General features: G+C 39.9%; 2 protein-coding genes across 2 annotated transcripts in view; one reads left to right on the top strand and one right to left on the bottom strand.

Moving 5' to 3' along the window:
• SCOC (short coiled-coil protein) overlaps window positions 1–13,016 on the bottom strand; it is a 652,090-nt gene that overhangs the window by 2,388 nt on the left and 636,686 nt on the right. The gene's annotated exons all lie outside the window — the stretch shown is intronic.
• The window catches only part of INPP4B (inositol polyphosphate-4-phosphatase type II B), a 257,893-nt gene that overhangs the window by 159,555 nt on the left and 85,322 nt on the right, over window positions 1–13,016 (top strand). The window contains exons 13-14 of the mRNA XM_063136347.1: window positions 8,436–8,566; window positions 11,888–11,992. Of these exons, the coding sequence (XP_062992417.1) occupies window positions 8,436–8,566; window positions 11,888–11,992 (236 nt within the window). The remainder of the gene's footprint in view (window positions 1–8,435; window positions 8,567–11,887; window positions 11,993–13,016) is intronic.

Below are 13,016 nucleotides of genomic sequence, written 5' to 3'. Positions count from 1 at the left end.
TACTAGTTCAAAGTACTTGCAATGATACAGGAACTTAAAAGTTGTAGATGAAGTCAATTGAAAATTGAAGTCAATTGAGCCATACCAAATTAAAATCAAGTATTCCTGTTGAATTGACTATTTGTTTGTTTAATTTATACCCTACATTTCCACTAAAAATGGCATTCATTGGACTATTGGACACCATTGCATGGTAATGAATATGAGCCAGCAGTGTGATGCAGCAGCTAAAATAATGAATGCACTCTTGGATATTAACAGAAGCATGGTGTCCAGATCACAGGAATTAGTGGTTCCACTCCATTCTGTATAGTTAGACAGCATTTGGAGTACTATGTCCAGTTCTGGGTGTCCCATTTTATGAAGAACATTGATAAGTTGCTGTGTGTCCAGAGAAAAGCAACCAGGATGGTGAGGGATCTGAAAACCAAGTCCTATGCAGAACTAGGTGCCCAGTAATAGAAGTTGTTTCTCTATAACCACACATAAATATTGAAAAGTTAATGATAATAAAGGTGCTATTCACAGTCCGTTTTAAGTTGTCATGCAGCTCTGTCCAGAAGGCAATTCAAGAAGCACACTTCATTCTAATTTGCTATGTCTCTATTCACTTCAAAATGGTAATTTTGAGCAACATATAAAAGGGCACTTGAATGCCTATTTAGTTAAGGTGAGTTGCAAAAAAAGAAGAATAAAAGAGAAAAGGTTCCATCATTATAAGCCTCAAAAGGCTTATAAAATTACACCTGTTGAACTAATAACTTGAAACTTGGCATCCATAATCTACCCTATGCAAAATGTCAAACCAATCTGGTACAAATTCCCACTGATACAGCAAGTTAAAAAGTGCTGAAACACATTTGTACTTTTATTCCAAGCTGCAACTCAGCATTCTGTAGATTTCTTTCGAATTCTGGAAGAAACTATTGATGTCGAGGAGGTGAGCCTTTAATTGGTGGGGAGAAATTCTGCGCAACGGTTTAAAAGTTATCAAAGTTTTTCTGCCCCATAAAAACCATGGCAGCAACTACTGGCATGCTCAGTTTCACTCTGAAGTTAGAATACTGCAAGTACTCCAATATTTTGAAAGGAATTCCAGGGTTCCTGTCAGCATTCTGACAGTGGGAGAGGTATCAGGAAGCTGTCCACTGAGATAAGAGTGAGGTAATTTTGAAGGCTGGAAGAATCACTGTCATTGATTGATATATCACTGATGAAAAGAGAGAGGAAAAAGGAAAAGGCTATGCTGGTATCCTGTGCAGGTTTACTCAGAAGAAAGCTATACTAAGCATTCATGGACATCACTATTTCTTTGCACACATCTACTTAGTTAATGACTTGTTTGTGGGTTGTTATTTTCTAAAGCACTGTAATAATATATTTCTTGTTTAAAAAACAGAGGAAATCAATGATTAAAAAATCCTGCCTGTTTAAGACCATAGTTAAGACTATCTTATGTTGGCTCAAGCTCCACAAAGCTAGGAAATTGGAAGCTCAGGCTGATGCCATAACAGATGTGCCCCATGTTCAGAGATGATGTTGTGTAATGACACCTATGAGGAAAGGTGACAACAGCTGGGATTGTTTAGCTTGGGGGAAAAATGAGGCTAAGGGGAGACATGATAGACATGTACAAAAATATGCATGGTGTGGAGAATGTGGATTGGGAAACATTTTTCCCTTCTCTCATAATACTAGAACCCAAAGGGGACATCCCATGAAGCTAATTGGTGGGATATGTTAAGGTATTTTTATTAATTGAAACAGAGTGACACAGTGGATTCACCCTTTAATCCTACATGCCAGAACAAACTTCTTACACTAGGTTTAAGGATGAGTAGCCTTACTTTTCAGATTAGCAGCATATGAACAACTTGTATGCCTTTCATACATACAGTTCTAAGTTACATTCTTTTCCTCTGCAAAGAGTCCTTTTTCCTTCTTTCCTTTGTAAAAGTCTTTTTGAATACCTTCAGGCTGAACTTGCTGAACAGCTTCCCAAACAAACTCCCACAGCAGCATGTACATTCCCCCTCCTATTCACTTCCGCCCACAACTCTGTTTGAGACACTCCCCTATTTAAATGGTTAACAGGCTGGCACTGTGTGATTCAGTGTTTCTTGTGCCTTAATTTTAAACACCTGCTTTTAGATTGTTACAATCTTTTGCCTATTTCATTCTTCTTCAGTGAATTTATTCTTTGTAAAATTACACATTTTAATACATACAATACAAATACTAACAGGATATTCAGGACAAATAGAAGGAAAAACTTCTTCACACAACACATAGTTAAGTTATGGAATTCACTACCACAAGATGTAGTGATGGCACCAATTTGGATGGCTTTAAAAGGGGGGTGGATAAATTCCTGGAAGCAAAGGCTATCAATGGCTACTAGCCCTGATGGTTGTGTGCTATCTCCAGTATTCAAGGCAGTGAGCCTGTGTCATCAGTTGCTGGGGAACATGGGTGGGAGGGTGCTGCTGAACCCTTTCCTGCTTTGTTGGTCTCTGTTGACACCTTTGTTGGTCCCTGATCGACAACTGTGTGAACAGAGTGCTGGACTAGATGGACCCTTGGTCTGATCCAGCATGGCACTTCTTATGTTCTGAATGACACAAATTGTGCTCACTTACAAACAACAAACTGGTTGTGGAGTCCTCCTGTCAACTCACAGGAGGACTCCACTAGTAATACAGTATGGTTCAGATGCTTCATAAAGCAATACAGGTCCAGGACAACCTTTGCCGGACCCAGGCACTGCATCTTTCCCATCTGGATCTAGACATGAAAGACTAAGAAAAAGTGTGGGCACATGGAGAAGAAGTTGTGAGCAAGCACAATGTGTGATATTGCACAACAGACATGGGGCACGTCTGTTAAGGTATGAGCTTTAGCTTCGAATTTCCTGGCTTTATTGGAGCTTGAACCAACATGAGATAGCTTTAACTGTGGTCTGAAACAGGCAGGTTTTTAAAATCTTTGAATAATATATAAGAATCTTCAGCTACACAGATATTAAGCAACTTGTACCAAAGTACCTTTGGTTAAATAAGTTGTGAATCACAGCCTTTCATCCCATAGTTAAAATGAATTGGCCCTGGCTTAGAAAAATATGGAAGGTAGGATCTGCATTTGCAGTTGTTTTCGCATTCTTCATGTGTTATATCCCGTATACTGTGCTCAGCCCCACCCCTCACTAGCTACTCTAGCAAGGTAAGAACCCAATTTGCTAAGCAGAGAGGAGGGGAGGGAAGCCCAAGGCTGCTATTCATACATTTAAGCAAAATTCCTTGAACAGGCAGAAAGGGATTTGCTGGATCTCAGGCCCAATGCAGAACATTACTTTAGATGGAGCTGTAATTTTTAGTATTTTGTACTATAGTATTTTATCGTATTTGGTTCTATAAATTGCGGGTGGAGTGGGCCCCATCCAGATAGGGGCTGCCATGGGGAAAAGGGTTAAAGTCCCTTACCCCCCATGCTTGAGTCCCAGTCTGGATTGGGCCCCATGGGCTTACCCTAGAGTAAAAGCAAAAGCAATAGATGTAGCTGCTTCCTACGTCTTTCAAGTAATGTCTGCTTTGGCCCTCAGTGGAATGTCTAAGCATGTGGACTAAGGCTTATACTTTACTTTTCCTTGTGTGTTGTGATATACTATAACAGTATGGATAGCAGTTCTTGCATTGTTTTGAAACTAGATTGCCCATGATATAAGTTCCTTAGTGCAAATATGTTATCTAACCCACTGTTACATTATCTAAAAGTAATCAGTTTTGGTTTCATGTCAGTTTAGAACAAAAATGTACTATGTTTTTTAATGTATTGATCTAGACATTTAGGCCCTTTCTACACCTACGTGTTATCCCAGGAAAATGGAGGGATCATCCCTGCCTGCTCCCGGAATCCCCTGTGTGGCATTTGGATGCACAGGAACGGTCCCAGGATATAGGGCTGGTGTAAACATGCCCTTAGTCTGCCAAACCCCCAAATGTTTAAAATATCCAAATATTTTTAAAAATCAGTTTTTAAAAAATAAGTGTTAAAATCTTCAAAACCAAAGCATTAGATATTTTGTAAGCAACTCAAGTGAAAGAAATATCAGTAGCATGAAGCATTACATGGGCCTCTTTCTAACTTCTCCAACTTTTGGAGAATACCCCTAAGAAAGAGATGTTGAAAATCTCAATTGCTATAAAGGGTTATTAATATCTACTACTACTTTCTTTATTGCGATCTATAGATCCATAAAAAGAAAACAAACAACAAACAACCAAACACAAGAATCAGACATGAAATCATACAATTAGAGCTATTATCAACTTTAGTCTAATACACAAAGAGCTCTAATCTTGGCCGCCACTGTAAGAAATTTAGCAACAGCCAAAGTTACACTTGAAGACTTATTTTCCAACAGAAACTTAACATAAAATTTGCCTGAAGTTCTGGGCAGTTTGCTCAACAATGGGGTAATCATAAGATGGCGGGCCTGATTATAAAAGCTACAGGACAGAAGGCTATGCTCCATCGTCTCCACTTCCGTATTCCTACAGGGGCACCGTCGTTCCTGATAAGGGATACCAGCATATCTGCCCTGAAGTAATTCAATAGAGTAAACATTGCATCTGGCCTTGGAGAAGGCAATACGATATTTAGCGACCGACAAGTTCTTTAGATAGTCAGCCAGCTGAAGAGGCCCAACGTAATGAACGTGCAATGCACTGGGAGAGCAAGAAACATGAGAGCGAGCACGTAAGTCGCAGAAGGCTATATCCCACAGTCTTTGTTTGATAGCTTTAAAAGCAAAATTCAAGCCCAGATTAAGGAGGAGGGAAGAGGAGAGACCTATTGAAGCTGCCTTCCTGGCAAGAAGCTTGGACCAGCTGTTCACGTAGTTGTCCTGAGCCAGACAGGGAAGCAGACCTGAGCCCCTCCCAAAAAGACTAACTTCCATCCAAAATTTTAAGGCAGACCACCAAGCCCTAAGCGAAAGAGAGCTTTCCCCGGTTTCCAACAAAAGTACCGAATTAGGGACACACTTTGGGAGTTGAAGAAGGGTCCTCAAAAACCTTGTCTGCAGCCTATCTATCTCAGATGTTAATCCCCCTATCCAGATATTGGAGGCATATAAAAGCTGGGCTGCAGACTTGGCATTAAACACTTTGATGGCAGACGGTATAAACATTCCCCCTTTGTTATTAATATCCTTAAGTAAAGGATGTGTTTACAACTTCTTCAGTAAAGTATATTAGATAGGCTAGAGAACAGGAACCTAGAAGGCCGAACTCATTTGAGTCCTTAGAGCAGTCATTTACATTTAGTTTAATGAGAATTACTTCCAAGTTCCAAGTAAGTAGGATTAGAGACAGGCTGTGAAGCATTATTCAGGCAACTGGCATTTGGATTTGATTGCTTCTTTGCGTTTTATTACTATTTGCCACATCAGATACTGAATGGGACTAGTAAAAGTAGACTACTATTAAGTATAACTAAAGATACTACAGTTGATATATATATATATATATATATATATATATATATATATATATTGTTGTTGTTGTTTATTCGTTCAGTCATTTTCGACTCTTCATGACTTCATGGACCAGCCCATGCCAGAGCTTTCTGTCGGCCGTTGCCACCCCTAGCTCCCCCAAGGTCAAGTCTGTCACCTCCAGAATATCATCCATCCATCTTGCCCTTGGTCGGCCCCTCTTCCTTTTGCCTTCTACTTTCCCTAGCATCAGCCTCTTCTCCAGGGTATCCTGTCTTCTCATTATGTGGCCAAAGTACTTCAGTTTTGCCTTTAATACCATTCCCTCAAGTGAGCAGTCTGGCTTTATTTCCTGGAGTATGGACTGGTTTGATATTCTTGCAGTCCAAGGCACTCTCAGAATTTTCCTCCAACACCACAGTTCAAAAACATCTATCTTCCTTCGCTCAGCTTTCCTTATGGTCCAGCTCTCGCAGCCATAGGTTACCATGGGGAATACCATTGCTTTAACTATGCGGACCTTTGTTGTCAGTGTGGTGTCTCTGCTCTTAACAATTGAATCAGGATTTGTCATTGCTCTCCTCCCAAGAAGTAAACGTCTTCTGATTTCCTGGCTGCAGTCAGCATCTGCAGTAATCGTTGCGCCCAGAAATACAAAGTCTGTCACTGCCTCCACATTTTCTCCCTTTATTTGCCAGTTATCAATATTATAGCTGATAGATAATAAAGTTTTTTTATTCATAATGTATAATTTAATGACTTGCCCTCAGTGAGCTACAAAAAAGAGGCCATGAACTGATAAGTGTTGATAAGTAGCTACCATTTTTGATTAGTATATAATCAATTTATTTTGAAATATTTTTACATATAAACTGTTATTTTGGGATGAAACCCTGAGTCCATTAAATGAGCTATTCATTCGATTCCATTATCTTATAATATCTGTTCATGAAGAAAGAAATGTTGTAGGCGTACATGTTTATCTTATCCTACTGGGATATGCAAACCAAGTAGTATGTAAAGCTAAATAAATAAATCTAGCAAAGTGATCATAGAGGGGATATTTTAAGAAGATATTCAGAACTATAGTCTACCTTCAAAAATATGTAAATGATTCCCAGTAGAAGTTAATGAGAACAGCATGTGTCTGCATTGAGAGATCGGTTTAGCACTTAAACAAAGAGGATTTTCACTGTTTTATGCAAGGTTTAGCCACCTGTTCTTGATTTCAGATTAACATTTAAGACCAGGGGGGTGGGGGGCTGCTGAGAATGTCACTTCCAAATCAGAGTAAACTTCATATAAAATGTATCCTTTACGATGCAGTCGAAAGGATTAGCAATAGAAGTCTTAGGTCCACACACTGACCCTAGAACTACCTGCAACACTGTTGGTATGTTATTTGTAACATTTGTGCTGAACTAAGGATCATTATGAACATTTCTTTGTTGACTGAGCATGGATATGGATGGGGCTGTTGAGATATGACACATAGTAGAACTGAACGTACAAAACAATAAATGTGTCGCTAGAGGCTGTTGATGGTTTTAGCAGGTTTTACTGCTAAAACTACAGAGTTGTTGTGTAGTTGGATGTTATATTGAATACAAAGATGTCCAGAGCCTCCTCTTGTCCTATTGTGACCTATAGGTGAATTTCTGTTATTGACATCTGAAGATGCCAACAAAACATTTGGAGCCAAATACACTTCAACGTGTCTGCCTGATCTCTGACCATCACAAATAGTGAAGACTGTTGAATTGGCTGTGACTGGTCCAAAGTCACCCAGTGGGCTCCCGTGGGGACTAGAATCCGATCTCCTGACTCCCAGTCCAAAACTATTAGCCACTACACCACACTGGCCTAGCCTTCCTTTTAAGCTGCAAATGCAGAGGATTGAATTTAGGAATTTAAGCATACAAAGAATATATCTTATTCATGTGCTTTCAGACAATATGAACTCTGTTTCAGTCAGTTCAACCTCTAAAAGAATGAACAGGAAGACTGGTAACTTGCTAAAGGATTTCCCTTTGTAAGTTCAGTTGTGTAATTGTTTGTTTTCTATGACACTGACATTTTCAATGGATTTGCCACGATGAAGATTAACCAGGACAGGAATTCATCCCGGTATAATACGTTAAGAAAGGATACCAGATTTTTGCTTAAGCTAATGTTAAAATAATAATAATAATAATAATAATAATAATAATAATAATAATAATAATAATATCTGTACATGCTATTCTTGTGACATGGATGAAGTTATTTTAATGCAGGGATTGTTTGCAAGTCAGTGCCATGGTGCTCACTAAAATGTGCTTTTTGAAAATGCTAATTTAGCAGGCTCTCCTGTTTCTAGACTCTCTAGCCATGCTTTCTACTTTATGAACAATTGGACGTGGACACAGACCAATTCATTTTCACACAAAAAGTCATCAGATACTACAATTTTTATGATGTACATTCATGACAAGACATAAGCTTTAACTGAAAAGAAAGTCAACCAAATCTTAAATATTGGTGGAATGAGATTGGATTTGGATCAGGGAGATATATTTTGAAGTCCCATCTCTGTCTATGGACTCACAACTAGTGTTGGGCGAGGCACTCTGGGCTCAGTTTTTCCCTATTAAATATAGAAATAACATAGGACGCTTCCGTATACGGAGTCAGAATATTGGTCCATCTAGCTCAGTATTGTCTTTGGTTACACTGACCGACAACTGTCTGGGATTTTGGACAGGTCTTTCCCAGCTCTACCTGGAGATGCCAAGGATTTAACTTGGGGCCTTTTGTATGCAGAGCATGTGCACAATGACTGAGCTACAGCGTGGATAAATAAGAAGTTAATTAGCTGTTGAAACTGTTTTATTAGTAGTATAATATTTTTTGTGTGCATAACTGGACTGATGCCATGGTTTTATTTTTTCTTCCACTCTAGGAATCAAGATCTTAAAGAACTTGGGGAACTTGCTCCACATTGGGACAACATGCGGAGAAGTGTTATTTCACACTGTGATCAAATGTTGAACCTCTACCAAAATATGCTTGCAGAACTTGGGAAGTATACAGGTATGGAAAAAATCCTTTCTCGACAGCTAAAGTAATGATTTGTTGAATTTTCATTCTACATAGATCTGTCACGTAGGCTTTGTTCAGTTGATATCCGCCCGCACACGGCTGAAATATACCTTGGGCATGCATGCATCCCCTCTGCCCTTCGCCGTCCCCCTGTCCCATCACTATGGGGAGAAGTAAATGACTCAACAAGGAGTCCCTCACTTATTTCAGTGTAGGATCTCCCAGAGCCTGGAAGATAAAACTCAGATAAATAGAGAGTCACTCACTTTTCTCCCCTAAAAATCTAGTTCTGGTCATTGTCTAGATAAAGGCCTGGGGATCTTTGTGTGTATTTCTGATGTAACTAAAATAATTTGAAGGAATAATAATAATAATAATAATAATAATAATAATAATAATAATAATAATAATAGGTAAAATGCATATCCAGAGAGGTAGTTCATAGCCAGTGAGGTGTAGTAGTTAGAGTATTGGACTGGGAGTTGGAAGATCCGTGTTCTAGTCCCCTCATGGCCATGGAAGCTCACTGGGTGACTTTGGGCCACAGACTCTCGGCCCAACAGGGCTGTTGTTGTGAGGATAAAATGGAGAGGAGAAGGATTATGTATTCCGCCTTGGGTTCCTTAAGGAGGAAAAAAGTTGGGATATAAATGAAATAAAGAAATAATAAAGCTCAGATAATTAAAGGGCCATTCACTTTTCTCCTCTAAAAATCTAGTCCCAGTCATTGTCTGGGTACAGTCCTGGACATTGGGGTGGCAGGAATGTTGTCAGAACAGTGCCATTGAAAGCAGATGAGTTTATCACTCATTCACAGTGTCTCTGGAACGTCCTACAAACTAAGTAGAGTAGCTTGTATATAAATACAACTTTGTGGCTTTGTTAAATAATTGTGCTTCAGTATCACCAAGCCACAGAAAAGCACTGAAATATTGTTCAAAACATTTGTTTTTTGAAAGTTATCCTTTAAAAGCTGTCATCCAGGAGCCAATCAGTGGGTTTCTGTTCTTTTGTGATGGAGACATTGCTTATTCCATGCCAGGCAGCCTCAGAGCTTATGGGACAGCCCGTTTGTCACCAGACAGCTGCTGCAAGTTTTCACCATTGACTCAGGAAAATAACACTGTTTCTTCTACAGAGTGGGTTGTGAGTACATCATCTCTGCACATTAAGTAGCTGTAGACATTTCAGTTGTTATCCAACAATCCAACACAGCATTTCTGAAGGGCTGAGCATGTGAGGAGCTGATCAATTCCCCCGACTCTTTTCGAAAGGTGCTTCCAGGCAGCAGCTTCGCCAGTGATGGAGGGCCTTACCTGGGAAAAGTACTTCATAGCATGGAGTTCTGATGCCATCATCCTTGCTTTTGATCCACAGTTGCTAGGCAGAGTCTATTTGCATTTGTATCAAATATGATCCCATCTGGATTGCAAGCTACAGACATGCTGATTAAGCATGCCACATCCTTGCAAAAACCCCTGGGGGCCAAACTAGGCAATAGATATAGTGTGTGATTGCATTTCATGTTGGGCAACTGAAATTTAGGACCATGAGGAGGGGGATGTAATGAAAATACCACTGACTGACTGCACTGCTATTTATCATATAGGGAAACCTGCCTTTGGTGCCAATGGCAATTTGCCGTCCTCGGTGGAAAAGCAGTGCTATGTGATGTGCTCTCATTAGACCCATGTACAAACTTGCACATGTTCCAATGAGACTTACACCCGCTTATAAGGAATCTTTTGACATTGGCAATAGAGCGCTAAGTAAGGCGATTCTTACTCAAGAAATTTACAGCACTGAAGGGGATAACGCCACAAACAGCAGATGCATGGCCCATTTTCATAAAGACCAAAGCACAGGGGAAAGGGTTAAATTTACTCTTCTGAAGAACCACCATGTGAATCCTGATCAGGAGGGTGCTATTTAAAAAACAAACAAGGAAACAGATGCATTGAATTCAATCATGTATTTTAACGCATTGTGTTGAGTAACTAGTGCATTAAAAAAAATGTTTCTGTCTAAAATATTGCACAAGTATTGTTCCTTAGTAAACTATGCACTCCATTAGTCCTAGTTGTTCCATATTTTAACAGAGCCATTTTTTCATGCATTTATTCTTTTGTGTGTGTGCCTACATGTATGTATCTAAGCCCTGCTACAGCCTTCCCCAATCAGGCAAGGGGATTCTGGGAGGTGTAGCCTGACACATCTGGAGGGGCACACCTGGTTGGGGAAGACTAACTTCATATCCAAGGAACTCAGAGTTGCAACCTTGGAGTCCTCAGGTGATCCAAGGACTGCTAGCCAAGCCCAGACCTACTTAGCTTCAGAGATGGAATTATACCACTTTGAGCAGCTCCCATCTGGGATGTAAGAAAGCTACAGGTATTCAGTACTAGAAATTATTTGTGCTCTAACTTAATATGTAGGTCACAAAGCCATTTCCGTTCTTTCTCTAGATGGGTTTAAAAGCTTAGAATCAGGATTGTGTCACCAAAGCACATCATTACAAATTTAAAATTGTTTTCCATGGATTTGCTGGAAGATTTATTAAATGTGTTGTGTTTATTGGTTTCTCCCTCCCTCCCCCTCCTTCTACAAGCCTTTTAAAACACACACACAGGCATGCACACAGGCATTTGCAGAACTCTGCTTACACACAGTTTTCTCTGGACATCCCAGGCCTATAAGAGCCTGCAGAAGGCTGTTGCTACAGCCGTATGTGAAGTGATGTTTGATAGCTTTATTCCTATGTGCAGTAAGGAGTAGTTTATGGGGAGGGAAAGACTCTTCTGCAGGCTTCACAGCATCCAAGCCAGGGAAATAGGTTTCTCTCTGCATGTGTGTGTGCATGATCATCACTCACAGTTTTTCTGCTCATTTTTACACAGAAGTGCTTTCCATAAAGATATTAGTAGGATGTGGAGATGTTCTTGAGATACTTGCTAGTTCTGTGTCCTAGTATATCTAGCCCACACACAAACATATAAATATGTAGTAAAGTTAAACTCTGGCATCGTTTCCAACTTGTTGTTGGAAACAGCATGTTGGAACATATATCACTAAGCAGGCCGGGTGGGACACAAACATTAATTTGTTCTGTGAACGAAACTGTTTTGTTTCGTTCACATGCTTTGTGGCACATGCTAATGGAGTCAGCAAACTATACTTCTCTTAATGCATGATAACCCATTAAAGGTAACATTAAAATATTGTCAATGTAGAAGTATTGTTCTGGCATTTTAAGCAAGATAAGACATCTGGCAGGCACTTCAGATAATGATTCTTTAAACTTTTGCTTTCCAGGCTCTTCCTTTAAATCGAGCTGCAGTAAAGGGGAAAAGACACTAGAATTTGTTCCAATCAATCTACATCTGCAGAGAATGTATGTGCACAGTCCACGGTTAAAAGGTAAACTCGATCCTGTATGCGGTTTGCTGCTTAGTAGTTTGATTCAGGTCCTGTTGCAAAACCTCTTCTTCTCCCTGCTGCAGACTTTTAAACTTGAGCAGTTCTCTTAATGAAATTCCTAGAATGTATTTGTTCCTCCTTGAACAAAAATAATCAGGATTTAATCAAATCAATTTTCAAGTAGGCTTTCTTCTGTAAATTGTCCTAAGTCAAAGTTGTGTTCTGTTATCTCTTAAGGGGTGCCCAGGTTTATGCTGTGGGGCAAATATATCATGTGATGAATCTTGCATGCAATGGCTGGAAAGGTCATAATTATTTATTATTTTTGACACCAATTGATCTCATTTGGCAGTGGCATTCTTTCTTCGCAGGAAGGATTTCTGAAATTAACCAGAGACTTTGCATTGTTTAGAAGTTTGTTAGGTTTTAGAACATTCTGTAGTGGGGAGAGAGTGCACTGAAAGTGACAAGTTCTGAAAACTGCCTAATCTGAAGCATAGAAAGATTATCTACAAATAGTCTCTGAGGCATGAGCCTCCTGTTGCAGAAATGTGGAGCATGGACATCTGGAGGACGGAAGCCTATTTGTAAATGGTTTCCTCCAGGAGGGGAACCCTGCATGGTCAGTGTTCTAGCTCCCATGGGGGCCTATGCATATAGAGGTCTATGCACATGGCTTTACCCCTGCATATGTCCACACTCAATGTGCATGTGTTGAGGGGCACGGCCAAGAAGACACACGACCTTGGGGGCAGGAGCCATCATCGTAGGTCTGCTCCCTGTTAATTGCTATGATCCAACTTCAAACATAAAGCAATGGGAAACGTTGGTGATGTCAAGCCTTATTTAAGGTGCTATCCTATGTATGTTTAGACAGGAGGAAATTCCTACAACTCCCAGCGTTCCCCAACCAGCCTTGCTAGCTGGGGCATATTTGGAGCTGTAGGACTTAATAACCCTTAATAGGTTATAAAATGGGGGCTTTTTCTCCAGTTTGTCTGAAGCTTGACTGATGCCATGAAGT

The sequence above is a fragment of the Elgaria multicarinata genome, chromosome 10 (assembly GCF_023053635.1).
Source record: "Elgaria multicarinata webbii isolate HBS135686 ecotype San Diego chromosome 10, rElgMul1.1.pri, whole genome shotgun sequence".
Lineage (NCBI taxonomy): Eukaryota > Metazoa > Chordata > Lepidosauria > Squamata > Anguidae > Elgaria > Elgaria multicarinata.
This window is presented reverse-complemented; position numbering and strand designations above follow the sequence as displayed.